Source organism: Tamandua tetradactyla, chromosome X (assembly GCF_023851605.1).
Source record: "Tamandua tetradactyla isolate mTamTet1 chromosome X, mTamTet1.pri, whole genome shotgun sequence".
Taxonomy (NCBI): domain Eukaryota; kingdom Metazoa; phylum Chordata; class Mammalia; order Pilosa; family Myrmecophagidae; genus Tamandua; species Tamandua tetradactyla.
This window is the reverse complement of record NC_135353.1, coordinates 78,423,327-78,444,852: the sequence shown is the minus strand read 5'-3', so window position 1 is coordinate 78,444,852 and position 21,526 is coordinate 78,423,327. Positions and strand designations below refer to the sequence as shown.

Here is a 21,526-nt window from a genome sequence, read left to right as displayed (position 1 = left end):
TATGTAGTAGAATGCTTTTCTCTTGACGCTTTCGGAATTTTCTGCTTCTCTTCCACATTTGACAGACTGATTAGTGTGTGTCTTGGGGAAGGCCTATTTGGATTTATTCTGTTTGAAGTTTGTTGGGCTTCTTTGACTTGTACATTTATGTTCTTTATGAGGGTTGGGAAGTTTTCCCCCATTATATTCTCAACTACACTTCCACACCCTTTATGCCTCTCTTCTCCTTCTGCGACACCAATGATTCTTATTTTAGCATGCTTTGTTTTGTCTGTAATTTCCCTGCATTCTAATTCAATTTTTTTCCATCTTTTTTGTTATTTGCTGTTTTGAGTCTTCACCGTCAGTTATCCTGTCCTCTGTGTCACTTATTCTTTCTTCTGTCTCTTCAGATCTGGTGTATGCCTCTTGTACGTTCTTTATTTGGTCAACAGAGTCTTTAATGTCTGTGATATCTGCTATTTTTCTATTTATACTTTCAAATTCCTCTTTTATGCTCTTCTACTATCTTCTTGATCTCCTTTATGTCATTTGCTATCCCACTTATTTTATTAAACAGAGTTGTATGAACATCTTTGATTAGTTTTTCCAACATCTGTTTCTCCTCTGGTGTTTTAACTTGGTCGTTAGGCAGGGCTATATCTGTCTGCATTGTGATATGCTTTGCGATCTTCTGCCGTTTTCATCACATGTAAATATCTTGGTTGATTTAATTTGGGAGTTGATTTCTTTCAGTAGTCCAAGGCCTTGTGTTTGTGGGATGGTTGTACAGCAAGGAGTAGGGCATGGGGTGAAGCTCTCAGTGCAGTGATTTGTTTCAGGACAGATATAGGTGCAGGTTGGGGATGCTATGCTGGTGTTTGTAAACATGGGTGCTCAGTGGCCAGGGAGGATGTAGCTGTGTGGGTGCATAGGTCTGGGGGTATAACTCTGGTGTCTGCTGGTCTAAGGCACAAGGCCCTTTGTGCGCATGCGTAGAGCTGTGGAAGCAGGTCAGCATTATGCCTTCGTGGATTGGGGGCTGTTCTAGTTTGCTAGCTACTGGAATGCAATATACCAGAAACAGAATGGCTTTTAAAAAGGGGAATTTAATGAGTTGCTAGTTTACAGTTCTAAGGCTGAGAAAATGTCCCAGTTAAAACAAGTCTAAAGAAATGTCCAATCAAAGGCATCTAGGGAAAAGGGGACTTTGGTTCAAGAAGGCCGATGAAGTTCAGGGTTTTTTCTCTCAAGTGAGAAGGCACATGGCGAACACAGTCAGGGCTTCTCTCTTGGCTGGAAGGGCACATGGCAAACACAGTGTCATCTGCTAGCTTTCTCTCCTGGCTTCCTTTTTCATGAAGCTCCCCGGGAGGTGTCTTCCTTCTTCATCTCCAAAGGTCGCTGGCTGGTGGACTCTGCTTTGTAGTGTTGCTCTCTCTGAATCTCTCTGAATCTATTTCTCCAAAATGTTTCCTCTTTTATAGGACTCCAGTAAACCAATCAAGATCCACCCAAATGGGTGGAGACATGTCATCCCTTAATCCAGTTTAACAACCACACTTGACTAAACCACATCAACCAGGGAGATGATCTCATTACAGTTTCAAATACACAGTATTGAATAGGGATTATTCTACCTTTATGAAATGGTACTTATATTAAAACATGGCTTTTCTTAGGGGGCATACTTCCTTTTAAACCAGCACAGGGGCAGATGTGACCAGGCTGTGCAGGTCAGCACTTTCTCAGAGTTGTGAAGTATGGTTAAGTGCCAGGCACATATGCGGTTCTAGGACTGCTGTAATGTGTGGTTCCCAGAGCTGAATGATGTGATTGCAGGACTGTGCATATGTGTGGGCCTAGGAGTGCCATAAAATGATGCGCAGAGCTCGGGGTGGGGGGGTTGGATTAGGCTTTGCAACATTATGGGCAGGGGCCAGAGGTAACCTGGGTATGGAGGTTTGTGCCCATAGCCTTTATGTGTTGGTAACAGGCTACAGGGAACAGGGAGGGGGAGGTAGTACCTGGGAAGGGTGCAGGAGAGGTGGGTTGGGGCGCAATTGGGGTGGGGGTGGGGAGAAGTTGCATGCAGTTGGGGCTGGTGGGGTGGGGGTGTCTGGAGCGTGGGGAATGGGAGCGAGTGACCAGGTTCAGGTGCGTGGGGTATTGGTGAGTTGCTGGTCATGTGGCTGAGCTGGTGAGGGAAGCGCACCCAAGGATCACAGCCTGACTTACTTCCTAGTCTCTGGCTCCCGTCTGTACACTCCTGCATGTTCTGCACCTCCACGCCAGGCTCCAGCTTTTTATTTCTCAGTTCCTCGGCCTCTGCAACCAGAGTGCCCCATGAGGTGCAGAGTGCTCTCCCAGGTTAGCTGCACTCCCAAATTGTTGCCTCAGTCACCTTTCTGTCCCTTCTTACCCTTTCTGTGGAGTAGGGCTAATCTCGAGCTACTCTATTTGGCCATCTTCCCTGAAGTCTATGAGGTTTTTAATATATTAACAAAAGTGTGTCGCTTTCAACACTGTGTAATTCCAGAACATTTTCAACACCCTTAAATGAAACCCCATACACATTAGTAGTCACTCCCCATTTCTCCCCAGCCTTCTCAAGCCTAGGCAACCACCAATCTGTTTTCTGTTGATTTGCCTCTTCTGGATAGTTCATATAAATGGTATCATATAATACATGTCCTTTTGTTTCTGGCGAATTTCACTCAACATGATGGTTTCAAGGTTCATCCATGTTGTAGCATGTATCAGAACTTCTATTTTGTGGCTGAATTTCATTACATGGATATACCACTGTTTCTTTGAGTTGGGGGGTGCTGTGTCTGGGAATCAAACCTGGGTCTCCTGCTTGGAATGCAAGCATTCTACCACTGTATCATCCATGTTCCCTGGATATACCACATTTTATTTACCCATTCTTCAGTTGATGGACATTTGGGTTGCTTCCACTCTTTGGCTATTTTGAATAATATTGCTATAGACATCTGTGGATATGTTTTTGTGTGGGCATATATTTTTATACTCTTGTGTATATATACCTAAGAATACAATTGCTGCATCATATGGTAGTAACTCTGTGTTTAACATTTTGAGGAACTGCTGACTGTTTTCCAGTATGGCTGCATTATTTAACATTCCCAGTAGCAACGTATGAAGATTTTGATTTCTTCAAATTCTCATCAGTACTCATTTGTGCCTTTTTTTTTTTTTTTTTTAAATAATAACACTTGTTTGTGTGTTTTTGTTCTCTTTTCTTTTTTGGCAATAGCTGTCCTAGTGCATATGAAATGGTATCTCAGTCATAGTTCTGATTTGCATTTCTGTAATGACAAATGATTTTGAGCAGTTTTGCCAACTCATAATTTGGCCACTAAAATTCTTTTTTAGAGAAGTAGCTATTCAAATCCTCTGCCCATTTTAAAATTTGGTCAATTGTCATTTTATTGTTCAATTTTAAGAGTTCTTTATTCTAGATAGAAGTTCCTCATCAGATACATGGTTTATAAACATTTTCACCCATTTTGTGGGTTGTCTTTTCACTTGATGTTGGTATTCAAAGCACAGTACCTTCCAATTAGGTTTTGTGACCCCTCAAGTGTTCATATTTTACAAGGGTTATCATGAGTTTCAAAATGAAGAAAATTTATTTAATGAAAATATTGTATGTGTGTATATGAATGTATCACAAAATAAAGGAAAATTCCCAACAAATTAAAGCTTATCATACCTCAAAACATTGTATTCTTTTAACTGAATTTTTTTTTCCAATGAATGATTTTTGTTATGTCAATATGGCTTCTTTTAACTGAATTTTTTTTTTCCAATGAATGATTTTTGTTATGTCAATATGGCTAATTGTAGTTTTGCTTTCTTTTTTTCCCCCGAAATCAATCAGCTTCTCATGAATTTTTCTTCCATGTCATATCATAGACATATATCCTCCTATTTTTTTTTTTCTGTGCTCTATGACAGGGTCACATTTCAGTTTCCATTGGAATATCCCTTTATTGCAGCACCATTTCTTGAATTTTTTGTTTGTTTGTTTTTGTTGGTTTCTTTATTTGTTTTGGGAAGTGCATGGGTCTGGAATTGAACCTGGGTCTCCTGCAGGTTGGTTAGAATTCTACCACTGAACTACCCTCCTACCCCCCCATCCCATTAATTTTTTTTTTTTAATTTTTAAATCAGGATTTGCTTTTCAGTATAATAAATAGTAATCTTAAGGATACACATACCAAATAATAGTGTTTTCTTTATTTATTTTTTGCTATCAAGGTATAAAAATAGCTTTGCCAAACCTGTATGATGCATATTTATGCCATAAACTTTTTTTTTCTGTGAAATGGTTAAAATTAATGCTATGGAAAAGTTAATTTTTTTTTTGTTCTGTTCATTAGTTGAATAGATAGATGTGAGAACTATGAATATATGGTAAAATTTACACAATATATATATATATGATATATAGCATGAAAAATAATAGTGAAGTATCCTTAAAAGTGATTTGGTTTAGAAACCACTTGGCTTGTTATCTTAAGACATGGAGAATATTAATATTTGTGGATCGTTTTTGAAATAGGGAGAAAATTTTCAATCCTCACAGTACATGTTCTTTCTAACAGGAGGACATGAACCTTAACGAAGAACGAAAAGCTCCTCTGAGAAACAAAGATTTTACCACGAAACGTGAGATGGTTGTCCAATATATTTCTGCCACTGCCAAATCTGTAAGTAGTGAGACTTTTCCAATACCAATTTAATAATCTTAAATTTCCATTATCTACCTAAAAAACAAAAACAAAAATAAACCTTCAAATTTTCAAAATTCTACCTCATAAATTCATCTATACTATTCAGAAAACAATTTGTGCATATATTTTTACATACTTAGTGCATATATCACAACTGTTCTTAATTAGAAATGAGACTTCCATTATCATAAACATGATAAGTCACACTAAGACTGGAAGGTTCTGAGTTGATCCAGTGAGGTTTGCAGCAGAAGTTTTGTGCATTTGCTAAAAATTGACATCCATTTGCAGATATTCTGCTTAATATATGGTTTGTTTGGTGAAAATTTCAGATTTTGAGGGAGAATACACAAACATAGCTTGGTCACAAGGGTCACCTCAATTTACATTAAAGCTATATGTTATGTGTCTGCTTGGATGAGATTTTAGCATTATTTTTAATATGCAATATTCCTAGTTTTTTCATAATTTTATGTGATACTAATTGTGTAAACTGCCTCATAATTGTCATTGTACAGCTTTATTTAATAAAAAGGAGAACACATAGGAGCTTTAATCAAATCTGTTTTTGTAAGTCTCAAAAGACTTGAAAGTAGGGCTCACTGAAAGGACTTGTTATGAGCAGGAAAATGTTCATATTTTAATGGAGTATTTTGTTTTGTTCACTTCCTAAGGTGTTTCCTAAAATAGCCTTCAGGTTTGATATTTTTGTCATATTTTAATGGAGTATTTTGTTTTGTTCACTTCCTAAGGTGCTTCCTAAAATAGCCTTCAGGTTTGATATTTTTGAATAGTGAAATGTATCTTTTACATCTCTGTAAAGAGAAAGCTTTTCATATCCAGATTCATAAAATTATTGTATATATGTATATATAAATATTTAAAGTTTTTATTGTGGTAACATATACAACTCAAAATTTCCCATCTCTTTTGAATTTACAAAGTTGAACAGTGCATAAAATTGTTCTTCATTTGCAAAAATATATTATAAAATTATTTGGATATCTTATTAATGCTATTTGAGTACAGTAATTCCAATGGCAATTACTAATGCGTTATGCCCTGAATTCTACAGTTGTTTTGATTCTGTACTGTACTTTAAGCCACCTAAAAGTGAATTCTGAACTATTTAAACGTAGCACATTGCAGCTCTGCAAGAGCAGATTAACAGCATGTTTTTGAATTTTCTTCTGGTATCCAAGGGCACAAATATGTTTCAAGTGATAAGTGAAATTTGCCATGAGGATCATTTTGAATGGAATTATGTGATGCATAGGTTTTTACTTTGAGATTCTGATTAATCTCTTCTCGTTTTTGCACTCAAGTTATTGTTCACAGTAAAATGCTTTAGGAAATGCTGGATATGCATTCAGTGTTATTTTTCAAAAACGTAACTGGAAATATACTAGTAAATTTATAGAAGTAAATCTGAGTGCTAGCCATAGATAACAATATATGAATAATCATATGGTGTTTTTAGTAAGTTTTTGTTAGTGTCTCACATATTTTTTGTTGTGTGTATATATGTAGGTGGGACTGAATATAATAAAGATTATATGAAGCTACACTTATTCCATATCCTTTTGATTTTTAATATACCTCAATGTAGAACTAGATAGAATTATCTTCATTATTGTTTCTTCTTCAACTGACTAAAGAAATGCACATTTTAGGTTATATATTTATTTTTTCAGATTAAAATGTTAATATTTTGGTAATTATTAGATAAACTCTCTTGAATTGCTTTATTCAAAAGGTAGAAATTCAGTGTTTTTCAAGACATGAATATCCATCTTGAAGGCATTAATTGGCTTCATAATCAGTTCTGTAACTATTTAATGTGTGACCATCATTTGTTCATTTAGCATACTTCTAAGCACCTGGCATGTGTCTGGCAATTTCATTAGAGTTCCAGGATTATACATTTCATTAGCAAATATTTTTTATGGGCCAAATATTACAATGAAAGAAAGCCTGTTGACAATCATGTTTTAAACTTTTTCACCTTCAGTAGGCATTAATTAGTACTCTGTTTTCTGCCATTAAAACAAATAAAATTGCTTATGTAATTTCCTTTTGAAGATGAGAGGGATACTATTCACTGAGAAATAATAACTCATCTTTTGACTTTTTCATGATCATGGCAATAAAATTTGCACAAATTATAACCTAATGCATGGCTGTTTACCTGTGTAACCAAGGTTCACATCCTGCTGCCTGCCTTTCATTATGCTTTAGATATGCTTAGGATGTTTTGTACTTTTTAAAAACTTATTTTGCATTAATTGATATGAATAAAAGCCTCCTTATTTAAAGTAGATAAGATTGTAACCACTTCTTTTTTATGAAAATACTTGATAGATAGTCAAAACTTTTATCTTGAAGAAAAAGCAAAGGGCTAGATTACTTAGTGGGAAAATTAAACATGCAAATGAGAATTATAGTTACATTTAAACATAAATTGTACATTTTCTCCTTTAAATACCTGTATTAGTCATTTTGTATGGAATCTAAAAACAAAACAAGAGCTCAATAAGAAATGTCCATCATTCTCCTGGGTTCCTGGGTAAGGACATTAAAGTTAAATGAAGCAGTACACAGGTATGTGGTTAAAACCTGTTTCTAAAGCAAATAAAATCTTTTGTTGTGTAATTAACTTGGCTAAAATTAGCATGGAATAACAGAAATTAAAGGAAATTACAAAGATAATGATGAAAAATGTTGTTTAGTTTTCTCCCTTGAAGTTCTATAATGTAGATTAAGTTGTGTGAATGCTTCCAAGAAAAAAAAATGGCTTGAATAAATTTGTGATGAAAATTTACAAGGAAAAAAATATCTTGAATAAATCAATCCATGACAAATGAACTTCAGGTAAGGTGGTGGGAAAGAGCCTTTCCTGTGCACTTTATTCCCAATTTGCTGGACTCTATGTAAGGAAATGTGGTTATGAACTTGACTTGGGTGGTTGGTACATGTAAATAATTTGGCCACAAATAATTTGGAAGTCTGTATTTTCAAAATATATGTTTTGAGAGATGGAAAACTGAGCTTTGCTAATATTTCAGAACTTTTCATACCTATTCATAATACTAAAAGAGTCAACATACATTGGTGATTTAGAGGGAATGCTTATATGTACAAAAAAGCATATATAGACATAGGAGGAATAGTTATCAACTGAAATCCCAACATTGGTTTGCTGAATGCCAGTGTCCTTATTAGGACATTAAGCTGCTAGTTTATTTCTGATTTAAATCACAAATTTTGACATTGAAAAAAAAATATATGAAATTATACTTTTTAAAAGTATATGTGAGTGATTAAGAGATATCATTTAAAAAAAATTCCCAACAGGAAATGATTTAAAATAGTAATACCAGACACGTCTACAGACTTGTTAGATTGTCTTCTATAACAGGCATTTAAATTTAAAAGTTAAGGTTTATTTACATGTGGATTTGCTTTTGCCCTTATCAGATTTTTTCTTTTGCAAGTCTTCTTTTCTGGTTAGTCTAGATATGGTGAAACAATTGAACCCGGTTGTGATCTATTTGTTCTATGTGCTTTAGCTAAATAAAATCATTTTGCAACCCAGATGAATCATTAAATGGGCCATATTCTGGTTGTTTCACTGAGTACAGACCTTTCCTGCTTAAGACTGGTTCATGTTCTTTTTTGTAAATTTTTAATCTGATTTCCCAAGGAACTAATAAAACCTCTGTCTTTTTGGTGGGAGAAAGTCATTTAGACCAATAGTATATCTTTTAATACAGAAATCTGTTAATGGCACCAAAGAGACTTTTGTTCACTTAAATAATCACTGCCTTTAAATAGGCTGCTCAGTGAATATTTAAGAAAACTGTTGTTTTGTTTGAAGATTTATGGATTACTCTGAACTAATTTACTAGGTAACTGACATTATCTTTTTGTATTTTGTGCTATCCTGTTCAATCTAGGATTCTTACTGGGGTTTCAATTAATTTTATTTTTACTTTTAAAGCATTAGCTAAAAGTAAAACACATAATTGGTAATAACTGCTATTATATTAGTGGTTTGAGGTTATGGATTAGTTCTTTTTTGGACATGTATTGATATTCAGATGTGGGCCTTTAATGACAGTGATTTGATTTGTATTTGTATTTTGTCATAAAATTATGTTTGGTACCATGATTTTGTTTCGTGATTTCTTAAACACTATTCCACCTCTCAGAAATTCTCTTATTTCTTATTCATTAGGTAAGCTGCATCAGAGTTGTAATTTTTGAGCTGTTTCTCCCTTATGAATATGTGTATGTTTAGATAGAAAATGCTTCTTTGTCTTCACATTATATAGAAAACATTTCCCTTACATAGGAAATGCTAGAGTGGACTAGAAAACTAGAAAAATAAACAATCTATCTTCTTTGTAATTTTTGAGTATAATAGAAAGCAATATTAGAGATCTTAAATTTCTATAAATATAAAATATTACAGTTTTCAACCTAAAATTCCCTTACTCACTTAATGCATGACTTTAAATGCAATGCTTATATTCTAAAATGTCTTATTTCAAACTTTATATTATAACTGTTAAAGCAAGGAAAGGGTAAAAAGCAATATCAATTTTCTATCTAATTTTTGTGGGGCTGTGAGCTGGTAAAATATCTGATGCCTGATTACATTTAATCTTGCATTACTCAGTGCTTAGATTGCACTACATGAGAATCTCATTACAGTATATAAAAAAAAATCCTCAAATGATAATCATCTTTTATTTGGGAATCCTTATTCCACAGATTTATACGTGTTTGAAATATGGTACTATTTTGCACTGATATATTTATTTTAGATTCTAGATCTAAAATGTTAAAAAATAAATAGGGTCAGCTATTTACTAATTTACTAAACTCTTAACTTCTGTGAAAAGCTTCTTATTACTAATATTGTTGCTGTTTGTTTTTTTTTACACCATAACCACTCTCCGTCGACCACTGCATGCAGATAGTTGGAAGTAAAGTTATGGTGAGTACATAAGATGTGTTTTACCCCTAGAAATAAATTTGTATATGGGGAATTGTGTGATTTTTTTTTTTTGCTTACATTTATTTTATATCTTTGGTTTTTCTTTTGGTGTTTATTTTCCCAAGCCGAGTGAGATGAATATTAAATTCAGGTGATTAGAATTTAGCTATGGTAAGTATTTTCTCATGTCGTTTTGGGAAATGCTTTTAGAACTAAAAAATGGTTGTATATTTTATCCTCAAAAATTTTACTTTTTAAAAAAAAATTATTTCTGTGTGTTAGTCTTTATGATTCTGATTAAACTGAGTATTTTACTATATAACTATACCTCAGTTTCTCAAGATGGCAGGGAGAAATTCTTAAAATATTAGTTTATGCAAATAGGAATACTTAAAGTAGCCTCTTTTTTATTTTAGTAGCTTTGATCACAGTGTAGTGGAAAGGACCCTTGATATGTATTAACAGGCTTGGGTGCTTGTCTTTGTTGGGTGCTACTAATCAACTCTGTGATTTTGGGGCAAGCCATGTATTTTCTCTGGGCTTCAGGTATTAAATGGCTAAATTGAAGTGATTGACTTAAAGGATTTTTAGTTTTTTTTCTGTCATTAAAGTGAGGGATTGAGAGCTATTTGTAATACTTTGCCTTCATGACTAAGCATTCTTTATTTAGACAGCACAGCAGGAAACATCTTTAACATCACTAAATATCGTCTAGAATAAGTAAAATTTGACACTTGTTTTGCTTTTAAAAATTGCTTTCTTCTTGGTTTTCTTTGTATTCATGTGACATCCAGGAGGGAAAGAGCAATTACCTTTTAGGATAATTTAAAAAATCAAGAAATATTTATTTAGTGCTTATTATTTGCTAAGAACTGTGATAGGTGTACTGATCATTGAAAAATAAGAATGAGATAAGACCTTATAGTTTCAATAATACATTTTGAAATAATCAAACCTTAAATTGTGCATGCTGACTATAAGTGTTATCAGAATTCATAAATAGGAAAGAGAAGCAGGGTTGAAGTAATAGTTTAAATTTTGCGGACTGACTATGTGCAATAGGAATTCAAAGTAGGAAAGAGAAGTGGGATTTAAGTAATTAAAGAAAAATTTATGCACATTTCTGGATTTAGGCTGAGCTTTCAAGAGTGGTTATAATGGTTAGGATTTGACTAGGGGCAGGAGACTGTGGAGAGGCTCCCAGGTTTTGGTCAAAATATCAAATACAAAGACTTCAAGAGAGAATCAAGCCATGGGGGTAGAGGGATCAGGGAAGGGAAAAGCAAGAGATGACATTGACTTTGTTGAAACAAACAACATATATTGAAAAGATTAGAAAATCAGGTTGAAAGAGAGCCTTGAAGTTCAGGCAGAAGATTAGAAATTAGTTTGAGAAAGTGATATGATGATAGCAGGGTTTTAGAAAAATAGATTTATAATAGTAGGTAGGCTAGATTGGGCTAATGGTTCTCAAACTTGAAAGTGCATCAAAGTGCAAATTTTGTCCTCCTCCTCCAGGATTGTGGCGTAGGAGTTCTGGGGTGGGACCAAGAAATCTGCATTTTTATTAAGTATTTCAAGAGATTATGAAAAAGAAGTTTTAAGAGCATGGTTTTGAGAAACACTGAATCTGGGAGGCTTTTGTATGAATCAGTGAGGAGCTGTATTAAATTGAAGATCAGGTGTAGGAAGGGTGGGGGTAATTAGGGAGTTTCAAGGGATGCAGAAATCTTGAAGTTATTTCTAGATTCTTATCTAGAAATAATCTAGAACTTATTTCACAGAACAGCCTGTGTTTCTGGCCTGGGCATCATAAGGAACCAGTGGTCTATGCCCGTGAAATATTGCCAATTCCTCCACATCCAAGTTCTGTTGATTACTTCTCCAAATAGCTCTCAACTCTCTCTCCTGATTCCATTCACTGTTACTCTTTACTTTAGATTCTTATTATTTAACATATCTGTGATTGCAGCAGCCTCCTAAGCAGCTTCTTTGTCTTCAGTCTCTTACGTTGTCCATACACATACTACACTGTTATCAGAGGTCATAATATTTCCTTCCTCAGAAATTTCAAATGGCTCCCTATTGCCTATTTTAGTCTTATTGCTGCCTCTTTTTCTAATTTTATCACCAATTGGCTATCCTCTATCTGTACATAAAAACTTGGCAATTCCTTAGCACCCTCTTCTTCAATTCCTCTAAATCAAGCGTATTCTATTTCTTTGAGCTGGAATGCTCTTTTCTTCTTTTAGTGTATGTTCTCATAAGCTGCTGGAATGCAATATACCAGAAATGGAACAGCTTTTGAAAACGGGAATTTATTAAGTTACAAGTTTACAGTTCTAAGGCTGTGAAAATGTCCAAATGAAGACAAGGCTATGAAACTGTCCAATCTAAGGCATCCAGGGAAAGATACCTTGGTTCAAGAAGACCGATGACATTGAGGGTTTCTCTCTCAGCTAGCACATGGAACGATCTGTTAGCTTTCTCTTCAGTGGCTTCCCTGGGTCTCTGTCCATTCTGCTGGCTCTGTTGGTTCTGGTGGCTCTTGTGGGTCTAATGCTTTTTCTAAAATGGTTCCCTCTTAAAGGGCTCCAGTAAGCAACTCCACCTTGAATGGGTGGAGACACATCTCCATGGAAATCATCTAATCAAAAATAACCACCCACAACTAGGTGGGTCACATTTCCATGGAAACAAGCAAAAAGTTCCTACCCTGCAATATTGAATGAAGATTAAAGAACTTGGCTTTTCTGGTGTACACAGCAGATTCAAACTGGCGCAGTCTGCCTAGGAAGCTCCTAAACATTCTTCAAGATTAAGCTTCATATCACTCCTGAGAAGGAGAAGCTGTCCTAGATAATTCCTTCCATCCTGTGTGGCACCTTAATATAGCTCTGTTTTACTTCCCATGGCTGCTCAAAACAAATACCATGAAGTGGGGTGGGTTTAAACAATGGGAATTTATTAGCTTGCAGTTTTGAGGTTGAGAAAATGTTCAAATCAAGGCATCATCATGTGATGCCTTCTTTCTGAAGACTAGCTGCCAGTGACCCTCTGCCACATGACAAGGCACATGGTGGTATCTGCTGGCCTCTCCTTCTCTTCAGGATTTTGTTGCTTTCAGCTTATTTTTCTCAAGATGCATGTGCTCTCTCTCTCTCTCTCTCTCTCAGTCTTTTGAGATGTAGAATCATTTGATTTTGAAGAGCTCGCATTTATCTATTTTTTCTGTGGTTGCTTGTGCTTTGGGTATAAAGTTAGGAAGCTACCTCCTATTACTAGACTTGCAGGTGTTTCCCTACATTTTCTTCTAGACTGTGAGGTAAGGGTCCTCTTTCATTCTTTTGGCTATTGATATCCAATTCTCCCATGCCCATTTATTGGTTACTAGCTTTTCCAAGCTATTTGGTTCCAAGAATTTGGTTACTAGCTTTTCCAAGTCTTCAAAGTAGGTTGTTGGAATTTTGATTGGTAATGAGTTGAATCTGTAGATTAGTTTGGGTAGAATTGACATCTTAACTGTATTTTTACCTTCCTATCCATGAACATGGATTGTCTTTTCATCCATTTAGATCTTTGATTTCTTTTAACAATGTTATATAGCTCTCTGTATACAAGTCCTTTATTTCTCTAGTTAAATTCATTCCTAGATACATGATTCTTTTAGTTGCTATTTTGAGTGGAATTTTTTTCTGTTATTGTCTCCTCGGTTGGGTCATTGCTTGTGTATAGAAACATTACTGATTTTTCTACATTAATTTTACAGCTTGCCACCTTGCTGAATTTGTTTATTAGTTCAAGTAACTTTGTTATAGATTCCTCAGGATTTTCCAAGTATAGTATTATGTCATCTGCTACAAATAATAAAATCTTTACTTCTTCCTTCCCAATTTGGATGCCACTTTTTAAAACTTCTTTTTATTGTATAGTATAACATATATACAAAGCAAATAAATAAAAAGGCAATAGTTTTTAAAGTACTCTTCAGCAAGAAGTTATAGGACATATCCCAGAGTTTGTCATGGGCTACCATATGATCCTCTCATATTTTTCCTTCTAGATGCTCCAGAATATAGGAGGCTAGAGGGTTAAAATTTTTTTTTTATAATCACAATCAACTTTTTTCCCGTTTTTTGTGAAAAATAACATATATACAAAAAAGTTATAAATTTCAAAGCACAGCACCATAATTAGCTGTAGAACATATTTCAGAGTTTGACATGGGTTACAATTTCACAATTTTAGGTTTTTACTTATACTGTTCTAAGATACTGGAGACTAAAAGAGATATCAGTTTAATGATTCAGAATTCATATTCATTTGTTAAATCCTATCTTTTCTGTATAACTCCACCATCACCTTTGATCTTTCCATCCCTCTCTTTAGGGGTGTTTGGGCTATGACAATCTAAATTTTACATATTGGAACAGTTTGTCACTGATATGGGGTAGGGAGATGGAACTATCTGATGTTCTGGAGAGGCTGGGCTAGGTTTCAGGACTTATCTTGACCAGGGACCCATCTGGAGGTTGTAGGTTCCTGGTAAGTTACTCTAGTGCCTGGAACCCTTGAGGAAACTTATAAATTGCCCTAGGTGTTCTTTAGGATTGGCTGAATGGTCCTGGTTGGGGGTTGGCAGGTTATGATAGGTAGCAAGGTCTAAGTGAAGCTTGTGTAAGAGCAACCTCCAGAGTAGCTTCTCGACTCTATTTGAACTCTCTTTGTCAGTTATACTTCATTAGTTACACTTCTTATCCCCTTTTGGTCAGGATGGAATGTTGATACCATGGTGCCAGGGACAGATTCATCCCTGGCAGTCATCTCCCATGCTGCCAGGGAGACTTCCACTCCTGGATGTCATGTCCCATATAGGGGGGAGGGCAATGATTTTACTTGCAGAGTTGGGCTTAGATAGACTGAGGCCACATCTGAGCAACAACAGAGGTCCTCCAGAAGTAACTCTTAGGCATGCCTATAGGTAGTCTAAGCATCTCCGCTACCTACATAAGCTTCACAAGGGTAAGCCTCATGATCAAGGGCATGGCCTATTGATTTGGGTGTCCCTAAAGTTTGACACAGTATCAGGGGATTCCCTGATGGAAGGTTTAATAGTTCCATATTCTTTCTCCCATCCCTCAGGGGACTTTGCCAATACTTTTTGATTATCCGTTTAATACACTCTAGAATGTTTCCAGGTATTGCAGTAATCTATACAGGATTAAAGGACCTCTTTCTTTTTTTTTTTTTTTACATGGGCAGGCACCAGGAATTGAACCCGGGTCCTCTGGCATGGCAGGCGAGCGTTCTTGCCTGCTGAGCCATCGTGGCCTGCCCAAAGGACCTCTTTCTTATTCTGTGCTTCCTGTGTTTCAGTTGTTCAAATGAGTTATCCAGATAGGTTGAATGAGGTTATGCAGTACAGAAAATTTCAGTTCCAGACCAAATAAACCCGTCTTCCATAGGTCTCAAAGAGTATGTGTGGTTCTAAAATATAGAAACTGTCTTCCTTACTCCTATGTTCTGATCACTTTAACCCCAACCTGTTTGGCTTTGTTCTTATTTCTAAATATCAGATTATATGTATAAAATAGCCTCTCAAAATCCAGAAATAATAATCACCACTCAGGAATTAATGTGTCTACTTTATAGGTTACATTAAGCTCCTGTTTTTTTCATAAGCGTTTTCTAAAGGTGACCATACCATTGTTGTTCTTTTATTTCTGGCTTATTTATTTATTTATTTATTTGTGCACGTGCAGGTACTGGCAATTGAACCTGGGTCTCCGGCATGGCAGGCGAGAGCTGTGCCTGCTGAGCCACCATGGCTAGCCCTGTTTCTGGCTTATTTTGTCTCACCAAATGTCCCACATGTTCATTCACATCATTGCATGACTCACGACTTTGTTCCTTTTTGTACAAGGTGTATACGTAACCTTCGTTCATAAGTATACACCATCTTTCACCAATCTACTTCTCCGTCAGTGCATCCTTCAGCCACCTATATTCATCGGGCATCATGTAGAGGGCCCAAAGTCCACAGTCCATCAGTTTTCTCACTTTTAGATAATTTCATTGTTTCAAAGAGAAAGAAAACCAATAAACACACCCTCACCAAATAGGAAATCTAAACTTCCTCTTAAGTCTTGTCCTTCCCCCTATCATTTACCTCTGCTGTTGCTGTGTTGGTGCTGATGGTTTCCTTTTGAACATAGCTCATAGCATACAATTGCAGTTTTCCCCCTGTACCCTGGATTTAAACTCTCTTTATACAAGAATCATATCGTTGATGTAATTCTTGTGGGAATTAATTCCTATTTCTGTGGTAATCAGTGGGACATGTAGGTCTATACAATCCCTTTCAATCTTGTTTATCTTCCGTATGGTAATATTACTTACAGACCCTCTAGAGAACCATCTTCACTCCTATCTATTCTCTTACGTTGGAGTTCAACCTCATTAGGTAATGGTTCACTCATCTCTAGTTTCTATGTATCTCTAAGTTCCCTATATTCAGTAGTATAAGCCTCTGATTATACCTTTATGCTGGTCATAAAAGTGGAATCATACAGTATCTATCCTTTTGTGTCTGGCTAACTTCACTCAGCATTATGTCCTCAAGGCTCATCCATTCTCTTATGTGCTTTAGGTCGTCCTTTTGTTCTACTGCTACATAATATGGCATCATATGTATATACCACATTTTGTTCTACTCAACTGTTGATAGTCATTTGATTTGTTTCCATCTTTTGGCGATTGTGAATAATGCTGCTATGAACATCGGTGTGCAAGAGCCTGTTTGTGTCATTGCTTTCAGCTCTTCTGGGTATATACCAAATAGTGCTATTACTGGGTCATAGGGCAACTCGATATTTAGTTTAGTAAGGAACCTCCAAACAGTCTTCCATAGTGGCTGCACTATTATACATTCCCACCAGCAGTGCATAAGTTTCCCAGTTTCTCCACATCTTTTCCAATGTTTATAGTTTCTGTTTGTTTAATAGCAGCCATTCTGATAGGTATGAGGTGGTATCTGCATTTCCCTTAGAAGCAAATGAAAATGAGCATCTCTTCATGTGCTTTTGAGCCATCTGTAGTTACTCTTCAGGAAAATGCCTATTCATATCTTTAGCTCATTTTATTGTTGGGTTGTTTGTATTTTTGTTGTGAGTTGTATGATTTTTTTATATATACGGGAAATCAAACCTTTGTCCAATATGTGATTTCAAATATTTTCTCCCATTGAGTTGGCTGCCTCTTCACGTTTTGGAGAAAGACATTTAAAGTGCAGAAGCATTAGATTTTGAGGAGTTCCTATTCATCTGTTTTTTCATTCGCTGCTTGTGCTTTGGGTGTAAAGTTTAGGAAGCTACCTCCTATTACTAGGTCTTGAAGATGTTTCCCTACATTTTCTTCTAGAAGCTTTATGATGCTAGTTCTTATATTTCGGTGTTTGATCCACTTTGAGTTCATTTTTGTGTAGGGTGTAAGATAGGGATCCTCTTTCATTCTTTTGGCTATTGATATCCATTTCTTCCATGCCCAATTATTGAAAAGACTATTTTGTCCCAGTTCAAAGGATTTGGGGGCCTTGTCAAAAATCAGTTGACCATGGACTTGGTCATCTATTTCTGCACCCTTGATTCAATTCCATTTGTCAGTGCTTCTGTTTTTGTGCCAGTACTATGCTGTTTTGACCACTGTTGCTTTATAATAGGTTTTAAAGTCAGGGAGCACCAATCCTCCCACATTGTTCTTTTTTAGGATGCTTTTAGCTCTTTGGGTTCTCTTTCCCTTTCAGATAAATTTGGTCGTTAGCTTTGCCAGATTCTCAAAGTAGATTGTTGGAATTTTGATTGGTACTGTGTTGAATCTGTAGATCAGTTTGGGGAGAATTAACATCTTAAGTATGTTTAGCCTTCCTTTCCATGAGCAGGGAATGTCCCGCCACCTATTTAGATCTCCTATAATTCCTTTTAGCAGTGTTATGTAGTTTTCTGTGTACAAGTCCTTTATGTCCCTAGTTATGTTCACTCCTAAGTACTTGATTCTTTTAGTTGCTATTTTGAATGGAATTTTTTCCTTAACTGACTCCTCAGCTAGGTAATTACTTGTGTATAGAAATGTTACTGATTTATGCACATTAATTTTATATCCTACCACATAGCTGAATTTATTTGCTCAAATAACTTTGCTGTAGATTTCTCATGATCTTCTAAGTATAGTATCATATCATCTGCAAATAATGAGAGTTTCAATTCTTTCTTTCCAATTTGTATACCTTTTATTTCTTTGTCATGTCTGATACTCTTCATCATCCTGTGGGTCTTTTTATTTCCAGAGTATAGTCTCTTTAAATAAATGATATTTTTAGTAGTGGTCATGGGTGTGGAGGCAAATAGACCTGGGTTCAGATTCTGACTCTTGTTACATAATAGCTGGGTGACCTTAGATAATTTATTTAGAATCTGTGAACCTGTCTTCCCAATTGTAAAATGGGGATAATACTAAATACAAGAGAGTTTTGAATATTATTCTCATATTTAAAGTATTTAACATTAAACAGATCCTTGGAAATAGTATGTCAAAATTACAGTTTGTTAAATGTATTGAATTGTACAAAATGTTTGATATGAAATGATATAAACATAAAGATCACGTGGTAAAATGAGGCAAGACTCTCAGCTGCCTATTTATTTATCTTTGCTGAGTATTCAAAGTGTGTGCTATTTGAAAAGAGATAGATAGGAATTATTCTGGGTCAAGAATGGTGGGAAGGACAGAGGAGAGCCAAGATGGCACCTTAGCGAGGTGTGGGGCTTAGTTTGTCCTCCAGAGCAGCAAGTATATAGCCAGGAACAGTACAGAACAACTACTGGCGCCACATCAGTAGCCAGACCCACAGCGTACCCCAGTCTGTACCAGCTGGACAGACTGTGAGCACACCCAGAAACATGAGTCCCCCAAGCTGCCCCGGCCAGTGCCCCTCACCCACGGTATGCTTCCCAGAAGGGAAAGGAAAGGGACTTTACCAGCAGCATGGGCTGAGTGCAACAAAACTCCAATTGTGGAGGTAATTAACAAATTCCACAGGCAGAAGATAGGATTCGTGACCTGGAGTACGGGACATTTGAAATCTGACAAGCAAAAGAAAATATAGGGAAAAGGATGGAAAAATATGAACAGGAACTCAGGGAACTGAATGATAACATGAAGTGCATGAATATACATGTTGTGGGTGTCCCAGAAGGAGAAGAGAAGGAAAAAGGAGGGGAAAAACTAATGGAGGAAATTATCAGTGAAAATGTCCTAACTCTTATGAAAGAGTTAAAATTACAGGTCCAAGAAGTGCAGTGTACGCCAAACAGAATACATCCAAATAGATGTACTCCAAGATACTTACTAATCAGAATGTCAGATGTGAAAGAGAAAGAGAGAATCTTGAAAGCAGCAAGAGAAAAGCAATCCATCACATACAAGGGAAGCCCAATAAGCCTATGCATAGACTTCTCAGCAGAAACCATGGAGGCGAGAAGACAGTGGGATGATATATTTAAGATACAAAAAGAGAAAAACTGCCAACCAAGAATTCTATATCCAGCAAAATTGTCCTTCAAAAATGAGAAGTAAATTAAAACATTTGCAGAAAAAATTCATTGAGAGAATTTGTGATGAAGAGACTGGCTCTGCAAGAAATACTAAAGGGAGCTTTAGAGACAGATAAGAAAAGACAGGAGAGAGAGAGATGTGTAGAAGAGTATAGAAATGAGGACTATCAGTAAAGGTAAAAAGAAGAAAAAATAGATATGACATATAAAATCCAAAAGGCAAAATGGTAGAAGAAAGTACTACCCATACAGTAATAACACTGAATGTTAATGGATTAAACTCCCCAATCAAAAGACATAGACTGGCAGAATGGATTAAAAAACAGGACCCATCTATATGCTGTCTGCAGGAAACGCATCTTAACCCAAGGATAAACATAGGTTGAAAGAAAAACGTTGGGAAAAGATATTCCATGCAAATAACAATCAGAAAAGAGCAGGAGTAGCTATACTGATATCCAAAAATTAGTCTTCAAATGTGAAACAGTTAAAAGTGACAAAGAAGGACACTATGTATTAATAAAAGGAACAATTGAACAAGAAGACGTAACAATCATAAATATTTATGCACTGAACCAGAATGCTCCAATATACATGAGGCAAACACTGAGAAGAGAAATAGACACATCTACCATAATAGATGGAGACATCAATTCCCCACTCTCATCAATGGACAGAACATCGAGACAGAGATCAATAAACAGAATTTGAATAATGAAATAAATGAGCTAGATTTAATAGACATTTATAGAACATTACACCCCACAACAGCAGGATACACCTTTTTCTGAATGGCTCCTGGATCATTCTCAAGGATAGACCATATGCTAGGTCACAAAGCAAGTCTCAATAAATTTAAAAAGATTGACATCATACAAAAAACTTTCTCAGAACATAAAGGAATGAAGCTGGAAGTCAATAATAGGCAGAGTGCCAGAAAGTTCACAAATATATGAAGGTTTAACAACACAGTGTTAAACAGCCAGTGTGTCAAGGAAGAAATTACAAGAGAAATCAGCAAATATCTTGAGGCAAATGAAAATGAAAACATGACATATCAAAATTTATGGGATGCAGCAAAGGCAGTGCTAAGAGGGAAATTTATTGCTCTAAATGCCTATATCAAAAAAGAAGAAAGAGCAAAAGTTGAGGAATTAACTGTCCATTTGGAAGAACTAGAGAAAGAACAGCAAAATAATCCCAAAGCCAGCAAAAGGAAAGAAATAATGAAGATTAAGCAGAAATAAATGTCATTGAAAGCATGAAAACAACTGAGAAAATCCACAAAAGCAGAAGTTGGTTTTATGAGAAAATCAGTAAGATTTGTGGACTCTTAGCGAGGTTGACAAAAAGAAGAGAGGATGCAAATAAATAAAATTAGAAATGGAAGAGCAGACATAACGACCGACCCCACAGAAACAAAGGAAGTAATGAGAGGATACTATGAACAACTTTATGCTAATAAATTCGACAATGTAGATGAAATGGACAAGTTCGTAGAAAGGCATGAACCACCAACATTGACTTGAGAGGAAACCGACAACCTCAACAAACCAATCACAAGTAAAGAAATTGAATTAGTCATTAAGAATCTCCCAAAAAAGAAAAGCCCAGGTCTAGATGGCTTCACATGTGAATTTTACCACACATTCAAGAAAGAATTAGTACCAATCCTGCGCAAAATCTTCAAAAAAAATTGAAGAGGAGGGAAAGCTACCTAACTCATTCTACGAAGCCAACATCACCCTCATACCAAAGCCAGACAAAGATATTACGAGAAAAGAAAGCTACAGACCAATCTCTCTACTGAATCTAGATGCAAAAATTCTCAACAAAATTCTTGCAAATCGAATCCAGCAGCACATTAAAAATTATACACCATGACCAAGTAGGATTCATCCCAGGTATGCAAGGATGGTTCAGCATTAGAAAATCAATTAATGTAATATGCCATATCAATAAATCAAAGCAGAAAAACCACATGATCATCTTGATTGATGCAGAAAAGGCATTTGGTAAAATTCAACATCCTTTATTGATGAAAACACATCAAAGAATAGGAATAGAAGGGAACTTCCTCAACATGATAAAGGGAATATATGAAAAATCAACACTCAAAAATCTGCAGTGTTTCTATATAATAGTAATGAACAATTTGTGTGGGAAATCAAGAA

The 21,526-nt window shown here is 35.7% G+C and overlaps 1 protein-coding gene across 5 annotated transcripts in view; it reads left to right on the top strand.

The window, feature by feature from the left end:
• The window catches only part of DIAPH2 (diaphanous related formin 2), a 997,375-nt gene that overhangs the window by 90,094 nt on the left and 885,755 nt on the right, over window positions 1-21,526 (top strand). For 4 of the 5 annotated variants that reach the window (XM_077145442.1, XM_077145438.1, XM_077145440.1 and 1 more), the window contains 2 exons: window positions 4,614-4,718; window positions 9,724-9,744. In XM_077145442.1, coding sequence (XP_077001557.1) covers window positions 4,614-4,718; window positions 9,724-9,744 — 126 coding nt within the window. The remainder of the gene's footprint in view (window positions 1-4,613; window positions 4,719-9,723; window positions 9,745-21,526) is intronic. The other variant, XM_077145441.1, reaches the window with a different exon arrangement.